Source organism: Python bivittatus, unplaced genomic scaffold (assembly GCF_059951505.1).
Source record: "Python bivittatus isolate LINGU-HERP-01145 unplaced genomic scaffold, Pbiv_v1 ctg000590_np1212, whole genome shotgun sequence".
NCBI classification, from domain to species: Eukaryota; Metazoa; Chordata; class Lepidosauria; order Squamata; family Pythonidae; genus Python; species Python bivittatus.
The window spans coordinates 13,832,423-13,856,785 of NW_028277086.1; the positions used below are offsets into that span (position 1 = coordinate 13,832,423).

The window sequence follows — 24,363 nt, forward strand, 5'->3', positions numbered from 1 at the left end:
TAATCAGTAGAGCTGGGAAGCAAATTGTAGAAGACCCCCACTCCCAATGTCTTAAAATATTTATTTTCTCACCCATTTGGGTTCATCATAACTGATCTCAGTCCACACACATCACACGTCCACTTCCACAACCACTGTTGGAATAATACTGTATGTATAAAAGAAATATTAGGATTAGTTGAACCCCAGCAAAAGTGAAAGGACAAATATGTATATAGACATGTTGTGATGGAAATGACTGCTAAAATCTCTCCTGGTGTGAAATCAAAGCTAAAATGGCATCTATGTTAAGTTGAAGCTGTAGTTATAGAAGATTTGACAATTTTCAATGTATTTTTATATTTTCTATTACTTTAGGAATGGTATTACAGTGGTACCTTGGGTTACGAACGCCTCTGTTAATGAACTTTTCGGGTTACGACCAGCTCTGGCCGCAAAAATTTACCTCGGTTTGCGAACTCCGCCTCGGGGTACGAACAGGATACGCGGCCATTTTCCCTCCTGTGACACGGTCCGCGGCCATTTTTCCGCCCCTGACATGTGGTCCGCGGCCAGTTTCCGCTCCTGACACGTGGTCCGTGGCCATTTTTCCACCCCTGACATGTGGTCCGCGGCCAGTTTCCGCCCCTGACACGTGGTCCGCGGCCAGTTTCCGCCCCTGACACATGGTCCGCGGCCATTTTTCCGCCCCTGACACTGGTCCGCGGCCATTTTTCCGCCCCTGACACGTGGTCCGCAGCCATTTTTCCGCCCCTGACGTGGTCCGCGGCCAGTTTCTGCCCCTGACACATGGTCCGCGGCCATTTTTCCGCCCCTGACACGTGGTCCGCGGCCATTTTTCCGCCCCTGACACGTGGCCGTAGGGAGGGGGACTCTCCCTCCAAGCAATAGCCGCCTCCCTGAAATTTCCTTTGGGTTGCGACCAATTCGGGGTGCGACCAGAGTCACGGAATGGATTAAGTTCGTAACCCGAGGTTCCACTATACTGTATAATTAAGTACGTTGTGAATTCCCAGTTAATGTCATAGTTAAGATGATTTTCTGACTGCATCGCTATTGAGGTGTGGATAGGAAATGGGTAAAGGAAAACACACAAAAGACAATAAAGACCAGCACAAATTAAACTTCATGGTGATGCAGTTGCTAAGATAAAGAAATACTGGCTGTCCAGAATTGTGGGGGAAGGAGGTTGTGTGTAATTATTGCTGGGATATTTACTACAGTGTGTGTGTATGTATGTATATGTGTGTGTGTGTGTGTGTGTGTATATATATATATATTTGTTTCAGGGTAGTGCTTGTAATGAGTTTTTGTTTGTATTTTGTTTTCTTTATGTTCTTAATGTTTACCTTTCATAGTATGCAAGGCAGGAATCATAAACCATAAATTTAATACTAAATAAATTTAACTTCTATTTTGCAGGTGGTAATCTTCACCTGAAAGATTATCATCTGCAGAATGCATTTACTTTCTGATCCTTTTTTAAAAAATGTCTTTGGAAAGCAAGAACAAGAGCAATAACAACAACAAAACAGTCTTCCCCTGGAAAGATCAGGGTGACTTAAAGATCAATAAAGTTGATCAGGAGATTTTATTGTCCTCCAAATATTGCCAGACAAGAAATCCCATCATTCTTGCCAATAGATCATACTAGCATTGGTTGCTGAGGTTTGGAGTCCAGTAATATGTAGAGATCCACAGGTCCCCACCCTTGCTTTGGAAGATAATTTACAAAGTCATTCCAAGAGAACAAGAGGAATGTAAAACTAACTTGGCTGCAAGAGAAGCATTGATCTTAATACAGGATGATACTGACTTCTCAGCTCAGCCTTGCCCAGGCTGATTGGAAGTGATGCAGTCCAGTGGTCTGGGCCAGGCTCCAGGTTGGCCAAGTAAGTCAGAATATTGAATACAAGAGTTTCTTTTCCCTTCTGATCTTCCTAGTAAGGATTTTGGGTTGTGACCATCTATTGAGGCCAAGATTTGAAGTTTGGTCTCTCCTGTTTATATTTAGTATTCCATTCAGTGTACTGCATTGAGTCACAAGGAGAGCACTTTCTCCATGATAGACTACTCCAGTCAGTAAATTTATTTATTTGTGCAGTTTATCCCTCCCTTAATCCAGAGGGACTCTAGGCAGTTTCCCTATGGATGCGCAACTGCTAAACTGAAATAAGTGGAGGTTGATGATGTAAGGAACACCTAGACCCATTTCTGATCCGTCACCTTTGTTGACCTTGCAAGATCAGCCAGTCATCTGGATTAAGTACCAATCTGTGTGTGGGGAGGTAAAGTCACAATAGGTTTTGTAGAGGCTGGAGCCCAAATAATTTGATATGCTTGATTGCTAATGCACAAGATCTTGGGTTGGTCTTTCTTTTTCTTTTTTTGAAAATAACTCATCCAAACCAGAGCTAACAGTGAGAGAAAATGATTTAAGATATCCAATCATGGTTATCTGGTCTCACAGTTGTTTTTTGTTTTTGTGTTTTTAGCCCTGTCCCTTGAAAAATCTTCTGTCTCACAACAATCCAACATTGCATGTTCACCCATTATACCTTGGTATTTAATGTACTGTTTTGAGACATTCTGTTTCAAGTACAAGTAAACCTTGGCTGATTAGTTCTTTCAGTTCTAGAAGTTGAAGGACCTTAGGTATCATCATCTTCAGCTTGTATTGATCTCATTCTTTCAACGCGGGGAGTGAGGCTAAGATTTGGCTGATTAATACAGATTTGGCTTTCTTCCTAGCTTTAATTTCTTAAGAAAGAGAAGCTATCCCTTTTGTGAATGTATGTACAAATGCTGTCTACCATGATCTATGAATTGGACAACATCCGTACGCTTAAGGACTGCTCTGCTGCTCTTCTAACATGCTACCCTGGAATGGGGATTCTTGTTATTAGAACCACTTGATGGCATAGTTAAAACTCTGGCTGCGCTTCTCTTGGAAAGAGTGAGTAAACTCTTCAGAATCCTTCTCCCGCCTGCTGCTGCTTTCATCAAGGCTGCACGAAGCTTGAACTCTTCCTCTTCTCTTCTTTTTTTCCCCCCTCCTATTTTTTAAAAAGAAAACTCTGAAGCTGCTTTCTGAAGAGAGACAAATGGAACTGGATTAGCATTGCCCTTCCAGCTGCTTGTCTGGGAGCAAAGAAACAGCATGGCAGATGGTAATGTTTTTTCTTCCAAGAACGTGGCTCTGCGATTGGAACAGCAAAGATGGAGAATGGCTATGCAGATAGAAGCAAATGGCATTGTAAATCACTGCCAGTTCTCAACTTCCCTTCTCTTCGCTTCTTTCTTTCTCCATTTTTTTAATGAATAAGCTGTACTATCTTCCTGTATGTGTTATCTTTCTCTCTTCCGGGAACCTGATCCTAAAAGATGCCAAGAACTCTCATTGCAGCTGTCAATTGGAGTTGCATGCAAAGTTGCTTCTTTTTAAGATCAGTTCAAATAGCATCCAACATCTGTGCATTGCTTGGGTCTGCAGCTCTTCTTTTCAGGTGATTTCCCCTCCTCTTAATACATGGTTCATTCACAGTTCCCCACCCCCCATATTTTTTAAAGCATGTAGCTAAATAATCTAATGGTATCCTACAGAAAGCAAATGCAGGATGTGTTGCTCAGTGTCCCCCCCCCCCTTTTAAAGATCAGAATGAATGACAGGTCAATACTAATGCCTTCCAGATTTGCCAGTTAATAATGCCATGCCTTCTGAGCCTCTTTTAAAAATTGGGCATGCCTTCATCTGCATGGAGTTGATAGTGACTGGAAATTTAACAGTATAGAAATACAATATGAACAATTTTAATTTATTTGAAATTAAATATATATATATATATCGTATGTTATACTCTTTCTTCTGAAGAAGCCTGCTTTCATGGGCACCTATTGACTTGGGAAAATCCTTATCTTTGTTTGAATAGTGAAGTATTAATTAGTTAGTATAACAATTTAAGACATAAATATGTCTTAAATATCTAGTGATAGCAATGGCCACTACTACTGATACTTTATTTCCCTTGATAAACATAAAAAGAGTATCGCGCCCCATAAATAATTACATAATTCAGACATCCTCTTCAGAGTGTTTTTTCCTGCAGGCCCCAGGGCTGTTATTTACAAATAATTAACTTCTTCTTTTCAATCTTGACCTTGAATTGACCACAGAACCACTATAAATGGTTTTAACCAAGTTTTAGTGCATGGTGTCCTAGACACAGGTAGTTTTTAACTATCTGGTGTTAGCTTAGTTGAGATGAGCTTTTTCTGAGTCCAAGCATCTCTCTCCGCCAGTACAGGAGAGTAGTTTTGGCTCCCCTCTTACTCCATCTAAAAGACCTAAAAGAAAAATCAGTCCTAAGAGGAGACAGAAAAGACGTGTTGCTCCTTCAAAGAGAAGACGAAAGGTACCTAGAATGGAACACTCATCTGCGGAATCCCGTCGGAACAAAGTAAGTTTTCAAAACTGGTACATATCAACCTCTGAGACTCTTAAACGACTTGATTTTTTTTTTTTTTTTTGTCCTCCAAACTTGGGAATTATCTTTTTCCAAATGGAACTTTCAGTGCAGCCATCTTGAAAGGCAACAACAACAGACTGCCACAAAGCAACTGGGTTAATTTGATGTTTTTCTCTTCCTTCTTTTTCTTCCCCCTCTTCTTTGGAATAGCATTCTCCATATCTTGGCTTATTCTTAAAATCCTTAACTATTTTTTTTAACGTCACAGATTCTGATTTAAAAATCCGTTTAAAGTTTTCTAAAGGTAGAAAATGTTGGATTCGCCCGTAGAATCAAACTTATTGTCACCCTTACAGCTGCATTTTTCAGCCAAAATGAATTCCTTGGAACTGATGATTTGCTCCTCTAGAATGTTCTACTTGTAATAACTGCAATGTGTTGGAGAAATTTTGCCAGGTTACTTCCTTTCAAAACATGACATGAAACCATTGGTTTCCTTTAGCAGGAGACAACAAATGAAACATCTTTCATAAGAATTGGTCTATAGTCCTTTTTAATTTAATTATCAATAACTGTATGGTACCAAATATTTTGAAATATTGGATGATGCTTGGAGCTTTATGAATGTTTTGAGGCAATGAATATCAGTAAGTTCAAAGGAAGATTATCTGAGGCTGCTATCTATTTGAATTGTTACTCTCAGTGATCAAGTTGGATGAGAACATGATTGTAAGGACAAGTTGATAAGGTGGCTTCATTCTAAATATAGAATCAGTGTAGGTCATGGATGTGGCTGAAAGTTAGATTGAAAGCCCGAAAGCCTGGCCATGGTTCTCCAGCTGTGGACTCATAGAAATGGACTCAATTTGATGTTTGAGTGTTTCACAGTATGAAATGTCTTTTCAGACTTTCCTGATGAATTTGGATATAGGATGTAAATGTTTGGGATAAGCTGTCCTTTTCATCTTGGCAATACCATATTATTATTCTTCAAGAGCAAATATTCTTATAAAACAAACAAATGAAAGCTACCCAAATCACTCAGCTGAGATTCAGGAATATGCCCTGTATGAACTCCAGCATTAGAGTTCGTACATTGAAAGGGAAGGGAGGATGGAAAGAAGCTGTTTCTCTATCATGCTTTATATATAAATCATGCCCAGCAGCTCTCTTTCTTAAATGGCTGCTCAACTTTGCTTTAAAACTCATTTACTGAATGAGGTCCATGAAACCTGCAGGCTGCATGGATTCCCATATGCCTCTTCTAGTCTCTTAAAATAAGTGTGCTGTTAGGAATCAAGGTTGGAAAAATATTATTGCAAGACCTTTATTGATTGAAGTGACCCATTGCTCTGTTTTAAAATTATCTTGGCTCTATGCTTGATTTTTTTATTTTAGAATATGGCTTCCAGAGATCTTGAGTTGGATTTATGTTTTTAGGAATTAAAAAAAGGAGTAAAGAACCCTAGCTTATCGCAACTTTTAAAATGTTAAATGATACAGCATAAGTGTGATATTCTTTAATACCAGCATCAGAAGATTATGGGTACACCTTTTAGTATAGCTCACAAGCTTGTTAAAATTTCCTTGTGTTTACTTAACTCTTTAAGATCAATGATTTTTGATACGATGTGTCGGAGTCCACCAGTACATTGTAGGTTTTAAGGAAAATCTTCATGTGTTCTGTATATCAGATATGATTAGTATTGATCATGCTGTTTTGATAAGCATGGGCGAAGAATATAATGAAAGAAAATAAATACATGAAAGATAAAAACTATCAATCACCTCTAGACATCAATTACCCCGAGGGATAAGCATGTCTCTGAAAACAGTTGCTAAGGATTAATGTGCATGAAGTTATTGTCAGCAAGTCTTTTTTCCCCAAAAAACTTCTGGTTGGCCATGCAAGAACCAGAATTCTGGACTAGACTGGTTTTGGTGTGAAGTAGTGCTAGAGAAAATAATACCATGTAATATAGTATAGTACAATTAATATGATATAAATATATCAGTTAATGTAAACATACCAACAGATCAAAACTCAGGGGGCTGATAGTGTAACCTGTAGTGAAAGCTAAAAAAGAAGATTAATTCTCCTTCTTTGTGCAAATATATGTGTGTATATATAGATGTTAACTCCATTAAGAGATATTGACAAGATCCTTGGGCAACTAATGGATGGATTGAAGCAGCTGAACTTACACCGATGTGCCAACATTATCTTCGTGGGGGATCATGGTAATTAAAAAAGTTTTGCTTGGCTTTGATGTAGGAAAGACTCAGTTTCTACTGGATGGCATTTTATTAATCTGTTAAGATGAGCTGTATTTAAACTGAAACTTCATTTAGAGGGAGAAATCATCACGTACCAGCACACAGTATAGGTTCAGCCAAAGATACAAAGTTTTGGGAACAAATTGATTGTGAACAGATTTCTGAACACGGGTTCTTAATAGCTGACTCATAGTGCAACTTTGTGCTTTTTTAAAAATCAGAAATAGTTTAATCTGATTATAGACATGTTTGATGATCTCATATTTTATTCTTTAATTTGCATTTTTGAGCAGCACAATGGCAAACTTGATAAGACTTCTTGGCTGTTCATAACTTCAGGGATTAGAATTCTCCTCTTACTGCTACTTATAGGATATTTGTGGGAATATTTTAATCTTTAAAACTTAATCCAGTACATTAATATATTTTAATTGCTGAAATGGTGGTCGTTTTTCAGCATCATTTAAATCTGAGGAAGTTATTTCTGGGTTAAACAATAAACTTAGACTGATATGTACATCCCCTGATTCCTTTTTAAAGAATTTGTCCTCTGATTTCTTATTAATTTTTAAAAAATATTTTATTATTATAGCTTTGTAAAATTTTAAGGATCAAACTCTTCTAACATGAAAGGAAGTATCTTGGGAGAGCTGACTCACAGTACTTTTGATTGTTTTTGTTGTAGGCAAAAAATGCATGGACAATATGTGTTTTAAAGCTGAAAAAGACATAAAATTACTCCCATCTCTCAACATCTGGATAGCAAATATCTACACATACTTCTTTTAATAATGCAGTGGTGCTTATTCTATAGGAATGGAAGATGCTGCTTGTGAAAGAACTGAATATTTGAGCAACTATTTGTCTAACATAGAAGACATAACGTTGATCCCTGGAACTCTAGGGCGTATTCGTGCCAAAGCTAATAGCAATGTTAAATGTAAGTTGACTTTTCTACATTGACCCTATACCTTGGAGCATGTCCATTTTCTTCTGTGCCCTTTTGGAGGCTCAGTTTCCAATAGATGAGGTGGAGGGAACATATTTATAAAGGTCCTTCCACCTTTAGAGAGATACAGTTGCTATTTAGAAAGACAATTGCTCTTTTACCTGACTGATAAGTCCCAATAGAGCCAGATATTTGAAAAGATTTTGCTTCACAATGAACTAAACCCCAAGAACCATGAGCAAACAGAAATTAGATGGTGCATTTCTGCAAATGTTTGCCAAAAAAAAAAAAAACTTGTGCAGGTTCTATAGTGTGCCAAGCTTGTCCTAGCAATTTTTCATCTTGAGATCTGAGCTTCACTTTTTTCCCATCATGTTCTTCCTTGAGGCCTACAGTGATTCTTCTGTGAGGAAAAAAAAGTATCTTTCTCTAACCAAACCTGTCGTTTAGTTTAATGCAACTAATTACATATGAATATTCTTGTGCTGAAAACTCAGCTAATGGCTCAGTTTTGACTTTTCTTTTTTCTCTCTTTCTGTTTGAAATCTCACCATCCATGTAACAGTTGACCCAAAAGCCATTGTGGCCAATCTCACAGTAAGTATCTCCTTAGTACTCCACTCCTTCTTAGAGCACACTTTTTAAAAAATAGTTATTATATGTATAGTTGGGCTTATGAACTCAGGTGTGGCTTTAAGTGGAGATTCAGAGTATTCGCAGAAGAATCTTCATAAGTGTGGATTCCATGGATAAATGGGTTTTATCGTTTGTCTGCATTGCCTGCAATTTGATGTTGCATCCACCTGATAAAAGAAAAATTTTATCAGGATTGTGTTGAAAACCTGATGTTTTAAGTTGCACAATACTGGTAATGTAATTAGTGTTGTATTAACATTTAAAATGAGCTCTGGCTTGGATTTGAAGTATATCTTTTTGGAAAATTGAAGCTTGAACTTGTTCACTCATCACTGAAATACTTCTATTCTGTTTTTTTAAAACAATAACAAACATGGATTCTTTAAAGACACTCAGAGCCCAAGCTCTGGAAAAGTTGTATGATGGTTGTAGTGGTTCTTACCATGTTTTGCAGCACTAGGCTGTACCACTGCAGAATATCTGCAAACCATTAATAGTTCAGTTCCCAACATTGCCATCGGAGAAAGGGAACCTAAGTCTAATGATGGATAAAAATTATTTTGGAGCTGCTTTCAGACAGAGGAGAATCTGATGCTAGGATACAAGATGAATCAATGGACCATTTGGTCTTGATTGACTGATTATGTGCCATCAAGTTAATGTCAACTCTTAGTGACCACATAAATAGATTTTCTCCACATCTTACAATTGGACTTTTAATGTCTATAAAATGGGGATTGTTTATCCTCTCTAAACAATGATTTTTCCAGTTAACAGCCATTTTCTGAACACTCTTGCTTTGTTTCAGTGCAAGAAGCCAGACCAGCATTTCAAACCTTACTTGAAGCAACATCTTCCCAAGCGTTTACATTATGCAAATAACCGAAGAATTGAGGATATTCATTTGTTGGTGGAAAGAAGATGGCATGTGGCCAAGTAAATAAGGATTTTTTTGTCCTTTTGACTTGCTGTAGATCTCCCATTTAACCAAATACGATATCTTCAAAACTCTCTTAACTGATTAGTTCAATGTTATTTTGGGCCACAGTTAAGAAATCAGTTGTGTTCTGCACCCAATCTGTATGGCTACAGAAATAATTTTTGTTGTATTTTGGTTAGTTTTGGCTCAAAAATGTAGTAAGAGCAACATAGGTTCTTTATTTCATAGTGTCTCTTTAATATTCTGAGTCATGTAATGTTATAGCATTATAATATAATTTAGATGACAAGACTTATTATTTTCTCAAAGTGCCTTTATTTTACAGAAGCATTTCGTAGCCAGCAGATAATAGCCAATAACCAGCCTGGAGGCCAGATTTAGCTGCAGAACAGTATTTTCCAGCCATTGAAAGCCCACTAGATTTTAGTCAAGATGTAGTAAAAAAAAAGGTGCTCTGATTTTCAAGAAAAAATTGAAAACTGTTTTTAGAATTTCTATGAGAGATTCTTGAGAGAAACATAGAGTTGTTTCTCTAATGCATTTTATATATAATGCTCCTATCATATGCTTATCAAATGACACTAATTTTATGATGGAGGTTGATGATAGCGCATATATGCCATCAAGAAGGGATTGGACTATGTTGCAAAATAGGTTTTCAGCTCCTGGACAATGGGTGTCCACAGGGGACAAGCGAAGGAACATGCATCATGCTGCAGTGGCATAAATCACATAACTTACGTATCTGTCAGCTCTTGGGATGCAGCTACACAGAGGCAAGATTTGTACAATGGCATTACTGTGTGTGTTGTTATTTTTTTTTGTCATTGTGGCTTGCTGAGAATGCTGCTATTCTCAGCCACCATTTGGAAAAGAAAACAAAAGTTGGCTGTTTCTATCCAAACAGATTTGTAGATCCGCTATATTTTCTGCAGTCCATTGGAAGCTGAATGCTAATGTTTATAAAAATTAACTGCTGGTGTGTTAAAGAATCTTCTTAATGTGTTTAGGAGGCCTGCAGATCTGTTTAAGAAAATTAGTGGAAAATGCTATTTTCATGGAGATCATGGCTATGACAACAAGATCAACAGTATGCAGGTAGGGGCAATAAACTACTTGGAGTAGCAGATGGTGGTCAGTAAGTAGTATTGTTGGCATACGTAACTTACAGTAACTTATAAATGTATATTTTAATTAGAAGGCACGTAATTCTAATTCTTCTGCTGCAATGCTATAGTGAGAAAATATTTAAAGATCCATTGCAGCTTATTTTATTCATCTTTGGACATTCCAGGTGGGTTATACCGAAATTTTTGGAATGAAATTAGAATAAAATATAAAACAGAAATAAAGCCTCAAAACAAAACAAAAAGATGATCCCCTAAGATCAAAAGCAAGACCACAACTCATGTTTCAAGAGAATTAAAATAAATTTTGTTTGCTATCTTGACCCAAAATTGGGAACAGAGAGCGAATTTAGCAAAAGGAGAGCCAAAAAAGCATCAAGCAAATGAATTTGGGAGGCTGTTTAAAAGGCTAATCCCTGGTGGGTCCTTACTGCATTCATGAACGTTAGATGATTATTTCAGCAACAGAAAAGCTCACATAGGAGCTGATGGCATTACTATTACTCTATTTCTCTCTTAGACAGTTTTTCTAGGCTATGGCCCTTCATTTAAATACAAGACAAAAGTACCTCCATTTGAGAATATTGAACTGTACAACCTTATGTGTGGTAAGTATTCCTTTTTTTAAAAAAATTGTATTTGAAAACAAATATGCTGTTTCTTTTCTCAGCTTTCATTCTGGCTAACTTCTTAGGATTCAGTCAGCTTGCAAGCTATCTAACAGAAGGACCAAACCCTAAATTTATTCTCTATACAGGTAGTCCTTGTTTAGCAGCCATAATTGGGACCAGTAACTCCATCGTTAAGCAAAGTGGTCACTAAGTGAAACCACGACTGTGCTGATGATCTTAACTTCAGCTTTCCTTTGCTTTACTGACCTGCAAAGGTTGTAAATGTGAGGATTGGTTGGGTCTGTCAATTCCCACAGGCTGAGTTTACATATAGCACTAAATTCTGACTTCTTCAAACATGGTGTCTCCCAAATAGACTAGACAGGAAACATGGTCAGATGAATTAATTCTATTTTATTGTAAGGCTGTGTTAACAGAATCTTGCAAGTCTGAAACTACACATCTCCGCTGTCCCTTTTTACCACCTGATCAGTTAGGGCAAGTCCTTTCTAAGTTTCTTTCTCTGCCCATTACTCAATTGTGGGCTCCTACACCTTTTATCTGATCGTTCCATAGGCAGTATCTCTCCCCCCATCCCCATCTTCTAAGGTCATTCTCACATTCTATTACACATGGGTTGCTAAAAAAAAAAAAAAAAGTTTCACACATTGCAGTAAGGTATTAATTTTTTAAATAAACCACGATGGTTGGGTTCTTACAATGCCCTAAGCTGAAAAGAAACAAAGTGCATGAAGGTTTACTAATTATCCTAATTATTGAGTAATATGAATAAGCGCAAAGTTGAATCCAGTAATCTAAGCCTGGTTTAGTTGTATATCATCAAGGGCATTTTTCTGCCTTCCACCTACAAAAGAATTCGAGAAATGTTTCTTAGCCACCATCTAAAGGAAATCAGTGGGCATGCGCCTACATATGATATAACCGTGCATCTCATCAATGCATTTGGAAGAGAAATTGTGCCTGTCTCTGTCATGTTGCCATTGTAATTCCAGTTTAGAATTTTGGAAATACAGCAGCAAATTAGTCTGCAGGATTTGGCTCAAACCTTACTTGATTTACAACCACATTTCTTTGCTATTTTTAATCCTGCTCCAGATCTCCTTGGCTTGAAGCCTGCTCCTAATAATGGGTCACATGGAAGCCTAAATCACCTCCTGCGGAGCAGTACGTATAGACCTATCATGCCTGAGGAAGTAGCGAGGCCACTCTATCCAGTAGCTACGACACCTTCATCTGACTATGATCTGGGATGCAGTTGTGATGATAAGGTAAACTCATGACATTCATCGGTACCTGGAAGCCCAGAAGGTGATTGCTTCTCAATCTGCTAGAAAGAGGTGAATTATATCTATCTAGAGCCACACCATCACCTGGAACTCCTTGGCATACACTCTAATCTATTTATGTATTAAATTTCTAGTATCTAGACTCTCATGGTAAAATGATTCTATAGCAGTAACAGCAAATATTGTTGTAAAATCCAAATACATTGTTGTTTTGCATGCCGTTTTACCAATCCAATCACTCTCTTTGCAGCTGAATGTTACCCAAGTTACAATTTGCATAGTATTTTCAAGGCTATTGTGATGGACTGACTCAGGAGAATATAAGAGGATGGATTTCTGGCGACAGACTAGATTATTTGATTAACCTGGGTGTCAGGATTCACATTACACATAAAATGATAAGCAAAGCGCAGAAGGTGGGTTTGCATACTACATTAACCTAAAAAGAGCTTGGCTAGATTGCGAGTCACTCTGGCCTGCAAGCTCAGCAGCTGCCCCATCCCAGGTTTGAATCCCCTTCCAGTGAGAAATTATTTGAATTGGACTGTCTTCTAAAACTGCATCCCTACATCAAACTTGCCCCAACAGGGCTTTCTCGAATATATCTACACTAAAGAAAGGAGAAAACCTTCTAGACTGGAAATATCATGTGTAATTGATGGGATAAGTTTGTAAGCCACCCAGAGTCATATGTATGACATGGGCGGCTATATAAATTAGAAATATAAATAAATATGAGAAACAGCAATGCAAAAAGGACAGCTGAGGTTAGCGCCATCGAATTACATTTGTGCTTGCTGACTAGGTACACTTAGCACAGGCTACTTCTCCAAGAACCAACACAATTGCTGAAAAAACTGAGGGAGAGGAAGAAGACTTTACTTGGGAGCCCAAGTTGAATAGAAGGATGTTTGTTTTAGTCCATTTGGGGCCAGATGAAGCACAGCTTTGCTTTAGAACTTCAAATGTTGGACATCTCCCTATTGATTCCTTTGGCAAAGTGGATTTGCATTGATTTCTTCTCCCTTTTCACCAGCTACTAGTCAGACGTAGCAAATTCATTATGGAGAATCTCCTAATACTTCAGGGTGATCTTCTTCATATCTAGTCTTCCAGACAGTCAACAATCAAAGTCTGTGGAGTAACTACAGGGATTCTGCCATCATCCCATAGCCAACATCAACGAAGGCAGGGAACTCACTTCTCCTTTATGTGCCATTTTACAGCAGCCATTCATTCATTCATTCATTCATTCATTCATTCATTCATTCATTCATTCATTTATATATATATATTTCTATCCCGTTGCAATCAAAACACTCTAGAAAAGTTTACATAAAATATAAAAGTGAATTCCATGATACAAACTTCCATAAAGACAATAAAAACAACACCAAACATAACAATACAAACAATAAAAGTAAAGTTGGCATGATAAAATCAGGAGAGGGCCCTCCAAAACAACTCTGTCTTTGATAGCTTCTGAATCACAAACAAGGAGGGGGACACTTCCAGCCTGTCACTTCCATCCCCGCCCTTACAACTTAGAAAGTGGGTTTATTCCAGCTCTTCATTTTGATGATAGTGCACAAAATATGCTTTATGAAACAGCACTGCTGTAATGGTCTGTGGGAATGACCTTGGGAGGCAGGAGGAAGAGCTGCAGACTAGACAACAGTCAGATAAGAGGCAGCTGAGCCCGCAGCAGGAATGGGGGCATGGCAAACATCTCAGAAGGGACCCTCCCTAGTTTTTTGGACTGTAAAGGTGAGGGGGGAGAGACAAGCTTTCAGACATGCAAGATTCTGTTCATGTAACCTTACAATAAAGATAGAGCTAATACTCCTGGGTGTGCTTCTGGTCTGGACTACCTCACAAAGCTGGCAATAGCTCATCTTTCCTTGTTGATAGTAAAAGTAAAGCATCATTTAAAAACAATACCAAATCCAAAACTGGCCTCTGAATGAATGTTTCTTAAGAGCAAATTATCACGGATTATTTATATGGCCAAAAATAAAGATGATCTCTACCTCGGGGTGCATGGGCTGAATGAATGAACAGAATCTGACTGTGTTGTGCAATAGCTACAGTGAAAATAAATAGATGTTTGCATCCCAGAGGTAAGTGAGGGAGCCAGTCTAGTGTCAGCACCCATCCTATGGTGTCAGCAGGTTGTAGAGTTCCACCTGCCAATTCTGGCATAAGCTATTTGAGCATGTTGGTAAATCAGCTGAATGCTGGTGAACTTTGCCCAAACCCATTCAGCCTAAACTGCCTTGGAGAGGTTGTGTGAAATAGCCTAAACCTCCCTCTGAGTAGAGGGACTAAGTGATCCTGGGAATCCATTTTGATCTGGCTGATTGCAAAAGTTTTGCATCAACTGGTAGAATGTGTCTTTCAGTTAGGAAAAGTTACCCATAACTCTATTATGGCTTTGTTGGAAATAATCAGAAATGGAAATAAGATAATCTTTTCTTGTCTGTGTTTGTTGTTTTAAATAGAATAGGTTGGATGAACTGAATCGCCGTCCTTATAGCAGAGGAACAGAAGGTAAGGATCCAATAGATGTTCAGTAAAAGACTGATTATTGACAATCATATTACTGGTGTGTGGGCCTCTCTCTAAAATTATGCATTCTAAATCATAATATAAATCTGATTTTTTAATCTCTGCATTCCATCGGTATGGTGAGGTTTCAAGATCTGGTAGTTCAGCTTTGATCAATGCAACTGCAAAAGCAATTTGTTGGTTTTTAACGACATATGCAAATACATTTAAATCTGTGAATTGCTTTTGCACGTTAATTGAATAATGAACTAACTCCTCTTTTAAACTAGCCATTCTAACTATACTTACCTAGACATCTGTGAGCTCTTTTCCACCCTGTCTCCCCATCTCTTGTTGAATTCACACAAAATCAACTTGGTGCAAATTCAATGAGAGATCCACTATGCAGTCTTTATATTAAAGCTGGGCCTAAATTAAGATGTTATAATTTAAGATATTATTCAACAGCGAGAACCTACCCAGGAGGAGAAGGATTTTATACCAACGACCCTGAGAATGTATTATCTGAGAATGGATGCCTCCCGTCACCAGGTAATCTTACTTGATTTGGCTTCTTTTTACCTAGTACAATATCTTAAATTATCTCTAGCTTTGTTAATCTAAAGACTGCCTAGTTGATCTTTCTTTTATTTTCCATTTACCAAGGAACCTGTATCCCATTATGAAGAAAAAGCAGGTTTGGATTTTCTGAGTTCAAAAATGTGGAAATAGAAAATGGGCGGGGTTCCTCCTCCCAGCAAGTTTTGGTGGAATATGACAGCAGTTCTGGGTGTGATGGGACCCATTTCACATGTCTGCAGACTGTAACGTGCTTCATATGTAGCTCAAACACCAATTACTCCCCTCTCCCCTTTTTTTGCATTTTTGATTGACTGATTCTATTTTATTTATATACCTATATACCACTGCTATCTACATGTATTCATGGCAGTTAACAGTAAAAAGTTGAACAGAGCAACACTATGCTTGATGATATTCCCTGATAAAAGAGTTCTTGGAAACTCCAACATTTGCATAATTGCTTAAACTTTCAGTTACCCTTATAAAAATATTGCCTCTATATAAATGTTAGATATGCCTTTTGTCCCTCATGGTCAACATCACTGTCTCTGTCATTTCCTTAACATTTATAGCATTGTATAGATTTGGGCACAAGTTATTGTAGACTCTGTCATGAAAAACAATAGGATTGGCTATAATTCTTGGTTGAGTTTTATATACTATGGTACCAGATCTGAACTGCAGAAGACTAGTCAACCACTAGGTGGAACCTAAGAGACTCTTTGCATCTCTGTTGCCATCTAGTGGTTGTATAGATTTTGGCTGCCCCCAATACTAGTAGTGAATCTGCATTTGCTGTTGAATATTATCAAAAAGGCCCAGACTAAGGTAATTTAGTGAAAGCATGTCATCAGACAGATGGAGACTAATGACTTTCCAGTTTATTCTTACATTCTGTATCCACTCTCCAAGCTACTGCATTAAATCTTCCTTGTGGTACAATATGGCTGTGTGCAAGGAAAGAACACATGGGCCTGTTTTTATTGTAGAGTTTTGTAAAATGGCTTTGATAAAATCGTACACTGAAACTTCATTGTTCCCCCACTGTTGTCTTTAATTTACAGAGAAGCACCTCCTTTATGGCCGCCCAGCTGTTCTTTATCGTACAAAATACAGTATCTTGCATCATCATGACTTTGAAAGTGGCTACAGTGAGACATTCCAGATGCCTCTCTGGACATCTTACACTATTTCAAAACAGGTCAATAAGTTTGCCTGTTTCTCTGTTTGGGTAGCAGGGCTGGGGAAAGTAGGAGTTGGTAGCATCTTCAGCTTATCCAACCTCTGTTCAGCACAGTAATCTTTGGATGTATATAGTTTGCAACTGTATATATTTGGGGAAGGAGGGAGAAGTTGAGCAAGCCAGTAATGGTTAAGATGATGGACTAGGGCTGGAGAGAACCAGGTCCAGCTCCACCTTGAGCCCCAAAAGCTCACTAGATGACTTGGAACCAATCACTCTCTGCTCAACAAGGGGATTTTTGTTGAGAAAAATTGGAGGGGGGAATGCTAGGAATGCTGCCTTGAACTCCTGGAGAAAAGGCAAGATATATGTATTTACAACAATACAGCTAGTCTTTACTTACTGACTGCCTTGTTTAGCGACCACTCAAAGTTGCAATGGTTGGGAAAAAAACAGCTTTGTGACCAATCCTCACATTTACAACCGTCGCAGCATCCTGCAGTCATGTGATCACCATTTGTGAGCTTCACAACTGGCAGAATTAATGGAGAAAGCAGAAGTAAAATTGCAAGTCGTGGTCACATGATGTCTCAATGATGGAAGTGGAAGTGACGTTATAAGTCTGGTGCAGTCACGTGATTTTTTGCTTAGTGACCATGGTGCTTAGCAACAGTTGCCAGTCCCAGTTGTGGTCAGTAAGTGAGGACTACCTGTATACAAAATACATTTTTTTCAATATCACATGCCTATCTTCTTCTTTTGATGCAGGCAGAGGTGCCTGGTGTCCCAGAGCAGTTGATCAGTTGTGTAAGACCTGATCTACGCATTTCTCCAAGCAATAGTCAGAGTTGTACCGCATACAGAGTGGACAGACAAATGTCTTACGGATTCCTTTTTCCTCCCCGTAAGTTGATATGGGACACCCGTAGATTTTTATATTTCCTAGGGTTGGCATAGATACAATGATAAAAATTAAGCTGTCAATGCAAAATAGATGTTGAATGCAGAGAATGTGTTACTTTTGGTTGCACTGTTTTTGAGACTTGAAGAGGCATGCTGCTAATTCCATGTTTGCTTTGGGGGCGGGGAGGCAGGAAGTGGCTTTGGCCCTGATGGTTTCTTCACATGCTGGAAACCTCTTCTAAGAATAGGATCTCCGCTAGTTCTTGGTTACCCCCTAGAGCTAGTCTTTGCATGAACCCTGAAGTTTACTGGTATAATTAATTCTGGCATGCCATAAAACATCTTATTTTTTTATTTTCAGAACTCAGTTCCTCAGCAGAAGCAAAATATGATGCTTTCCTGATAACAAATGTCATTCCCATGTATCCTGCTTTCAAAAGTAAGTACATGATTTTTGCCTCTCTGAGTCTTTGAGGTAGAATGGTGTACAAACGTTATATAAAATGTTCAAATGTACAAAATGAACAAATGTTAAATAGAAATAGTTATAAAATTTGCTTTGGAAAAGCCAAGTATTTGCTTTATACCTTGATGAGAATTGAAATAGATGATTTTCAAGCAGTAATGAATTCACGGAATGGGAGTAGCCACCCAGAAGGCTGCTTCCATGTGGATATTACTATGGCTTAAAGGGGAGAAATTTGGACGGAAGGATTTTTAGCTATTCTTTCAAGCTTGGTCAGATTCCTGAAGAAGTGTACGATCTTCTAGATATTTTGGTTTCAAGCTCTTTAGGGTTTTAAAGGTCATAATCAGCATCTTGAATTGCACTCATAGGCAAAGTGGTAAACGGTATAGCTAGAATAACAACGGCGTTGATGCGCTGATCTTTTAGAGTTAGTTAAATCCGAGTTGCCATATTTGGGACCACCTAGAGCTCCTGAAGAATCTCCAAGGATAGCCCCATGTAGAACATTTTCCAGTAATCTAAACCAAGAGGTAATAAGGGCATGGAGTCACTCTGGAAGATTAGGGAGCTCCAGAAATGGTCACAGTTGGTGCCTCATTCAAGCTGGAGGAATACCGCTTGTATCCAGTATTTGGTAACAGATCGAATTTCTTTAATTCTCCTTGCACTAGTAACTCTGAAATTCCTTGAAATATAGCTGAGGGTGAAAGGCATGATCCGCCTAACTTAAATGACTGAAAGTACAATCACAAAGAGGTGCCGTTGGCATCACTGTGGGTATAGGTAATGCCATGGGGAAAACAGTATTGGTAGAGCTCATCTTGTTTTGTAGGAGACGAACAATGTGATATTTGTCCAGCCTGCACAGCTGTACCAGCCACTGAAGGGCACTGGGTTGTTCTTTGTTCATGCCCCTTCTGTTTGTTGGGGACAGAAGGGAGGAAACCCCTGTCTTTATTTAATGTTAGGCCTATTTTAGCATTCATAGCTAATATGATGTGGAACTGACATGGATCAGTTAAAATATTCATTTTTCTGTTTTATAATCTTACTAAAATTCAGTTTAGATAATCCTAGTAGCAGAGTAATTATCATTACTTTATCTATCAAAATACCCAAACCACCTATCTAAAGAATGCTCATGGAGAGGCAGATCTTTATACATTTCGTGATATTCCATTTAATGTATATCAGAATATGGTGCATAAGGCTCAGGTTATTTTCAAAGGCATTGTTTGTCTCCTTCCATGGCTGATTTACTGTCTGTCAAGAATACCCATTGTAGACATCAGCTGCCAGCATAGGAGATTTAGCCTGTGTATTATAAACAGCTCAGGAAGGGTAGTCTTCTTTTACACTTTTTGTACTGGATGTATCATAATAATGTTGGTATAGCGAGGTTCATCCAGCATTTGTGCTGAAACCAACCATATGTCTTCAATACTTGATCCTTTTGCCAATACAGAGATCAATATCTTTATGTTTGAGATGCTGGGTGCCCAAAGAAATAAATAGATGGACCAATTCTTGCAAGATTTTGACCATTTTAATGTTACCTGGCTCCTTTGGTATTCTGCGGATATCATCTAGGAGCGTCATGGTCATCGTGGTATTAGAAATGAATTGCTGTTACTAGAACTGCTTGTGCTCACATACCCAGTCAGCATTTATGCTAATGGGGCGTGCGCTGCAAATTTGCATATTTCCCCAAATCTACAGTTTATGCTTTTTTTTTTTTTTAATGTAGATGGTATAGGATGAAAGCTTATACTCTTTAATTAAATTTGTTAGACTGAAAAGATGCTGCCAGACTCCTGATTTTCCTTCTTTCATGGCACGGGTGCGCTGTACTTCGTGTCATTTGTGGGCTTTATAAATCACATCGGACCCAAAGATAGGCCCAAAGATTCCAGAGAATGCGATTCTCTGAAACATGTGGGCAGAAGTCTAGCATGGTTCAGATGACCATGTTACTTTTGCAAATTGCTTTTCTCACTCATTTAATTTGTAATTTCTGAAGTGGGGGAAAGTGGACTGTTATAAAAGGAAAACAAGTGGTCACTGACACACTGACCTAAATAGAGGGGACAATGCAAACTGTATTGTCCATCTCTTATAGTATTCAAAATATACTGCAATGGGACACTTTTCCTTTGTCCTTCATTCCAACTTTAATAGAAGATTGAGTCCTCATTTTAATTCCAGCTATCTGAGGGACTGTAGCTTCTCCCTATAATGTATGATCAGACATGACTGGCATGCTCTGGGTCCCATTGATTAAACAGTGTCATCTGATGGGATTCAGGAAGTGGACCTTCTCTGTCACAGAGCCTGCCCTATGGAACAGCATCCCCCTGCCCCCGAGATCCCTGTGGTCCCCACCCTTTGCTCACTGAAATGGTCTTTAAAGCATGGTTTTTCCACCAGGCCTTGCTAGGTGAGCGGCAGGCCTTTTGTGGACTATGTGTATTAGGACAAATGTTTTATCGTTCTTCCAGATGTGCATTGCTTTTTCTTTTTGGTTTTTGTTCCAGAGTGTGTTTATTGTTATAAACTGCCCAGCATTGTTATGGAGTTGGGGGGGGGGGAGTTCTGTAAGTCTGATAAAAGTAAAAGTGTTTGCTACGTTTATTACTAGTATTTCTATATCCTTCTGCAAAACAGCTCTGAGCAGCAATGTAAGGACTTTACTCAGAGAATAATGTTTCTGTTATGATGGAATGCTTTCTCTGGTGGTTTTTAGGATAATTTTGCCTGCATTTTTTTATACGTATACAGAGGTCTGGAATTATTTTCAGCGGGTTTTGGTGAAGAGATATGCCATTGAACGGAATGGAGTCAATGTGATTAGCGGACCGATCTTTGACTATGACTTTGATGGCTTGCACGATACCCCGGACAAAATCAAACTGTAAGGATCTTCTACTCTAAGTTGCAATCCTAGGCATGTTTATCTAAGAAGGAGCCATTCTGTGCCAAGTCTTTTGGTTGATGCTTAATTACTTCTTTGAACCATGTACATATCAATTCCCATGAAAAGATCTCACAGCAATTTAGGACTTTCAAGAATCACCTCACATGGGATCTAAGAAACAAGCAGAGTTTTTTCCATTGCAATTATTTTTATTATTGATTTCATTCTTCAATTCTTTCTATCAAGTAAACTCCATGAAAATGTTCATAAATGCATTATACTTAGAACATTGGAAACTAGCTTTTTAAAAAATTATGAGTTTTGTTAAACAAACATACAGAAAATAAAAATGAAATATCACCAAAGAGAAAGGGGGAAAAAAAATACAGCCAGCAAACAGAAAGAGAGAAGAAAGCAAAGAGTCTGAAATTACAACTATATCCCAAGTTCATCTAATTTTGTAAGCTTAAAGAGGAAAACTTAAACTTTCAAAATTCACCCAGCCTATCCAAGATTTTTCTTCCAAAGGGAGAGATAATGTGACATTTTCTGATTAACAGAATATATAATTTTCTCAAAAATGACTAAATCAGGCATCTCTGAAATCCAGTCCTTTCTATCTGGAATTATTGGCATTGGAAACAAGCTTTAACAGAATCCAGACCGCTCATCTAATTGGCCCAATATTGTTAGCACTGACTGGCAACCCCTTTCCATGAGTGTAATCCATGCTCAAGAAGGTTTGGCTAGGAGACTGCAATTTTCTTGTATCCATTCCTAAACCCAGTGACTTATCCAGCAACTTTATTTGGCTAAATTCACTTAAATCCACAAGCCAAGTCTTTTGGTGGGGTGGGGTAAGTTACATAAAATCAGTCTGCTTGATTTACCTGCAGCCATAAAAAGGATAAGTTAGCGTTTTCTTACTATAGTTGGCTGATAATATTTTACCTTTTTTCCCTTGTCAGAGTTTAAAAAAAAAACATTGTAGAGACTGAAGTATAATTCATGCAGTGGTGGGGCTATTTTTCTCCCCCTCATTATGATCAGTTAGGTATGGGTTTCTTTGTCCTTTTGGGCAGCAAGAAATACTGTTTAAATAATTGTTTTAAAGCCAATAAATCAGTGGTAGATCATTTCTCAGAACCCATGCTGCTTTATCTCCCTTAAAACATGTTTGTAAAAATATTAAATCTATCCTACCTTCTAGGTATGTGGAAGGAAGTTCAATCCCAGTTCCAACTCACTACTACAGTATCATCACAAGTTGTTTAGACTTCACTCAGCCTGCTGACAAGTGTGATGGGCCTCTCTCTGTTTTGTCGTACATTTTCCCCCACAGACCTGACAATGATGAAAGCTGCAATGTAAGTTTCAACTGATTCCTGTTGACTTTTTTGCTAGGGCAGCGGGATGTCACAAAACCAGTCTGAAGCAATGTTTTCAGAAAGTTTTTTGAACCATGTTATATAGTTGCAGAATTAAAATAGATCCCAAAGGTGATGGAACCTGTTTTAATTCTAGAACTATATAACATGGTTCAAAAAATCAGGAAGGCAGGGTAAAACAAAGTCAAGATGGTGGCCACATGAGAGAACATATTAAAAAGGGTTGGTTGGTGCTATCCTGACTTTTTTGACAGGCTACCACCCTGCCCAAGGCCAGATTTGTTCTCTGCTGTGCCAGAAGGCAGGACTAGAGCCAACAGTTGGGAATGGGTGTCAGAATCTTCAGCAATCAAAATATTAGCTTTTGGGAAAGAGAACTGGCGGCTAGGAGAAGGGGGGGTGAGAATTTGGGGTAAAAGCAAAGAGAGAAAGAAACAGGCTTTAGTTTCAGCAATGCTTTGCTTAGTGTTACATGTACTGTTCCAATAAATGAAATCTTTTTTGAACCTAACCTGGGTTGCACAAGATTTTTCTTCATTGGGATCTGAAGATCGTAAACCTGACATTGGGAAATAATCAGATTTGAGCAAAACACTCAGTAAGAGAAACTTCCTGGAACTTCCTGACTTTGGCAGAGTCTGTGAGAGGACCAAGGTGTTGTAAGCAAAGGTTGCATAGCCAGCCATAAAGGATAGCGCCATGCTGAAAATTTCTCTTGTGTTTTATCCTGTTGCACTTCTTACTCAGTTTGATGGAAGAGAATTGGCTTTTGAAATGTCCTTCAAATAAGAGAATTTTAGAGAAATTCTTATGAATGCAGTGTGGGGTTGTTTTTTTTTTTTTTTGTATTTATTAGTTACAAGGTGGCCTAGGAGAGTATTTGTGTGCGTGTGGTATGAACATCTCGTCTTTCATTATATTGGCATCTCATCAGTGTTTAGTTCAGGTTCAGGGGGAGATCACTGGAGGCAGGTGTCATCTCTGTAATACATTGTTTATTTACATATATTTGTGGGCTGTAAACTACTCTGGGAAGTATAACAAATGAAAACAGATGGCAATGTTAGACCCCTTCCATATACAGTGGAACCTCGGTTTACGAACTTAATTCGTTCCGTGACTCTGGTCGCACCCCGAATTGGTCGCAATCCGAAGCAAATTTCCCCATAAGGTTCAATGTAATTACCATTAATCTGTTCTGGCGTGGAGGACAGGGAGGCGGCTATTGCTTGGAGGGAGAGTCCCCCTCCCTATGACCACGTGTCAGGGGCGGAAAATGGCCACGGACCACATGTCGGGGCGGAAAATGGCCACGGACCACGTGTCAGGGATGGAAAAATGGCCACGGACCACGTGTCAGGGGCGGAAAAATGGCCGCGGACCACGTGTCAGGGGCGGAAAAATGGCCGCGGACCATGTCACGGGAGGGAAAATGGCCACGGATCCGGTTCGTAACCCGAGGCGGAGTTCGCAAACCGAGGTAAATTTTTGTGGCCGGAGCTGGTCGTAACCCGAAAAGTTCGTTAACAGAGGCGTTCGTAACCCAAGGTACCACTGTATTTGTTAAGGAAGAGCATGGGCATATCCATGTAATCATCAGGAGTCAATCTTGACTCAGAGACTTTAGAGAGAGGAATGCTGTGATTTGGCTAACAAAGTTCTTTCTGTTCTCCCTGTACTTAAAATTGCAGCATCTCCAGGTCTACTTTCCAGTTACACACACACACACACACACTCATTTTGCATGTAATTATGTTGGTTGTCCCAGAGATCTTATTGCAGTTAAGGATCCATGACATTGCTGTCTAGGGCAATAGAAACAGAGACATGTTTGAAGTGACTGCTGTAATGTAGGGGTAGAATTATCTTGCTTTTCAACATTTCACAAATGCATATGTCTTTAAATTGCTATTCATGGGGTATCTATGGAAATAATGATGTGCCACTAGAATTAGGACTGTTTTGAAATTTAAGAAGGTTCAAATGACAGATCATCACCTGGTGCCTATTTAGAGTCTCCTATAATGATCATTGCATCCATGTGGGGATATAATAATCTCAGTT

General features: G+C 38.6%; 1 protein-coding gene across 7 annotated transcripts in view; it reads left to right on the forward strand.

The window, feature by feature from the left end:
• The window catches only part of ENPP2 (ectonucleotide pyrophosphatase/phosphodiesterase 2), a 75,252-nt gene that overhangs the window by 46,909 nt on the left and 3,980 nt on the right, over window positions 1–24,363 (forward strand). For 3 of the 7 annotated variants that reach the window (XM_088149019.1, XM_088149018.1, XM_088149024.1), the window contains exons 12-26: window positions 4,305–4,457; window positions 6,599–6,707; window positions 7,558–7,683; window positions 8,258–8,289; window positions 9,137–9,264; window positions 10,279–10,366; window positions 10,916–11,003; window positions 12,123–12,295; window positions 14,815–14,863; window positions 15,329–15,412; window positions 16,507–16,643; window positions 17,394–17,529; window positions 17,890–17,967; window positions 20,776–20,908; window positions 22,122–22,278. In XM_088149019.1, coding sequence (XP_088005145.1) covers window positions 4,305–4,457; window positions 6,599–6,707; window positions 7,558–7,683; window positions 8,258–8,289; window positions 9,137–9,264; window positions 10,279–10,366; window positions 10,916–11,003; window positions 12,123–12,295; window positions 14,815–14,863; window positions 15,329–15,412; window positions 16,507–16,643; window positions 17,394–17,529; window positions 17,890–17,967; window positions 20,776–20,908; window positions 22,122–22,278 — 1,671 coding nt within the window. The remainder of the gene's footprint in view (window positions 1–4,304; window positions 4,458–6,598; window positions 6,708–7,557; window positions 7,684–8,257; window positions 8,290–9,136; window positions 9,265–10,278; window positions 10,367–10,915; window positions 11,004–12,122; window positions 12,296–14,814; window positions 14,864–15,328; window positions 15,413–16,506; window positions 16,644–17,393; window positions 17,530–17,889; window positions 17,968–20,775; window positions 20,909–22,121; window positions 22,279–24,363) is intronic. The other 4 variants (XM_088149020.1, XM_088149025.1, XM_088149021.1 and 1 more) reach the window with 3 other exon arrangements.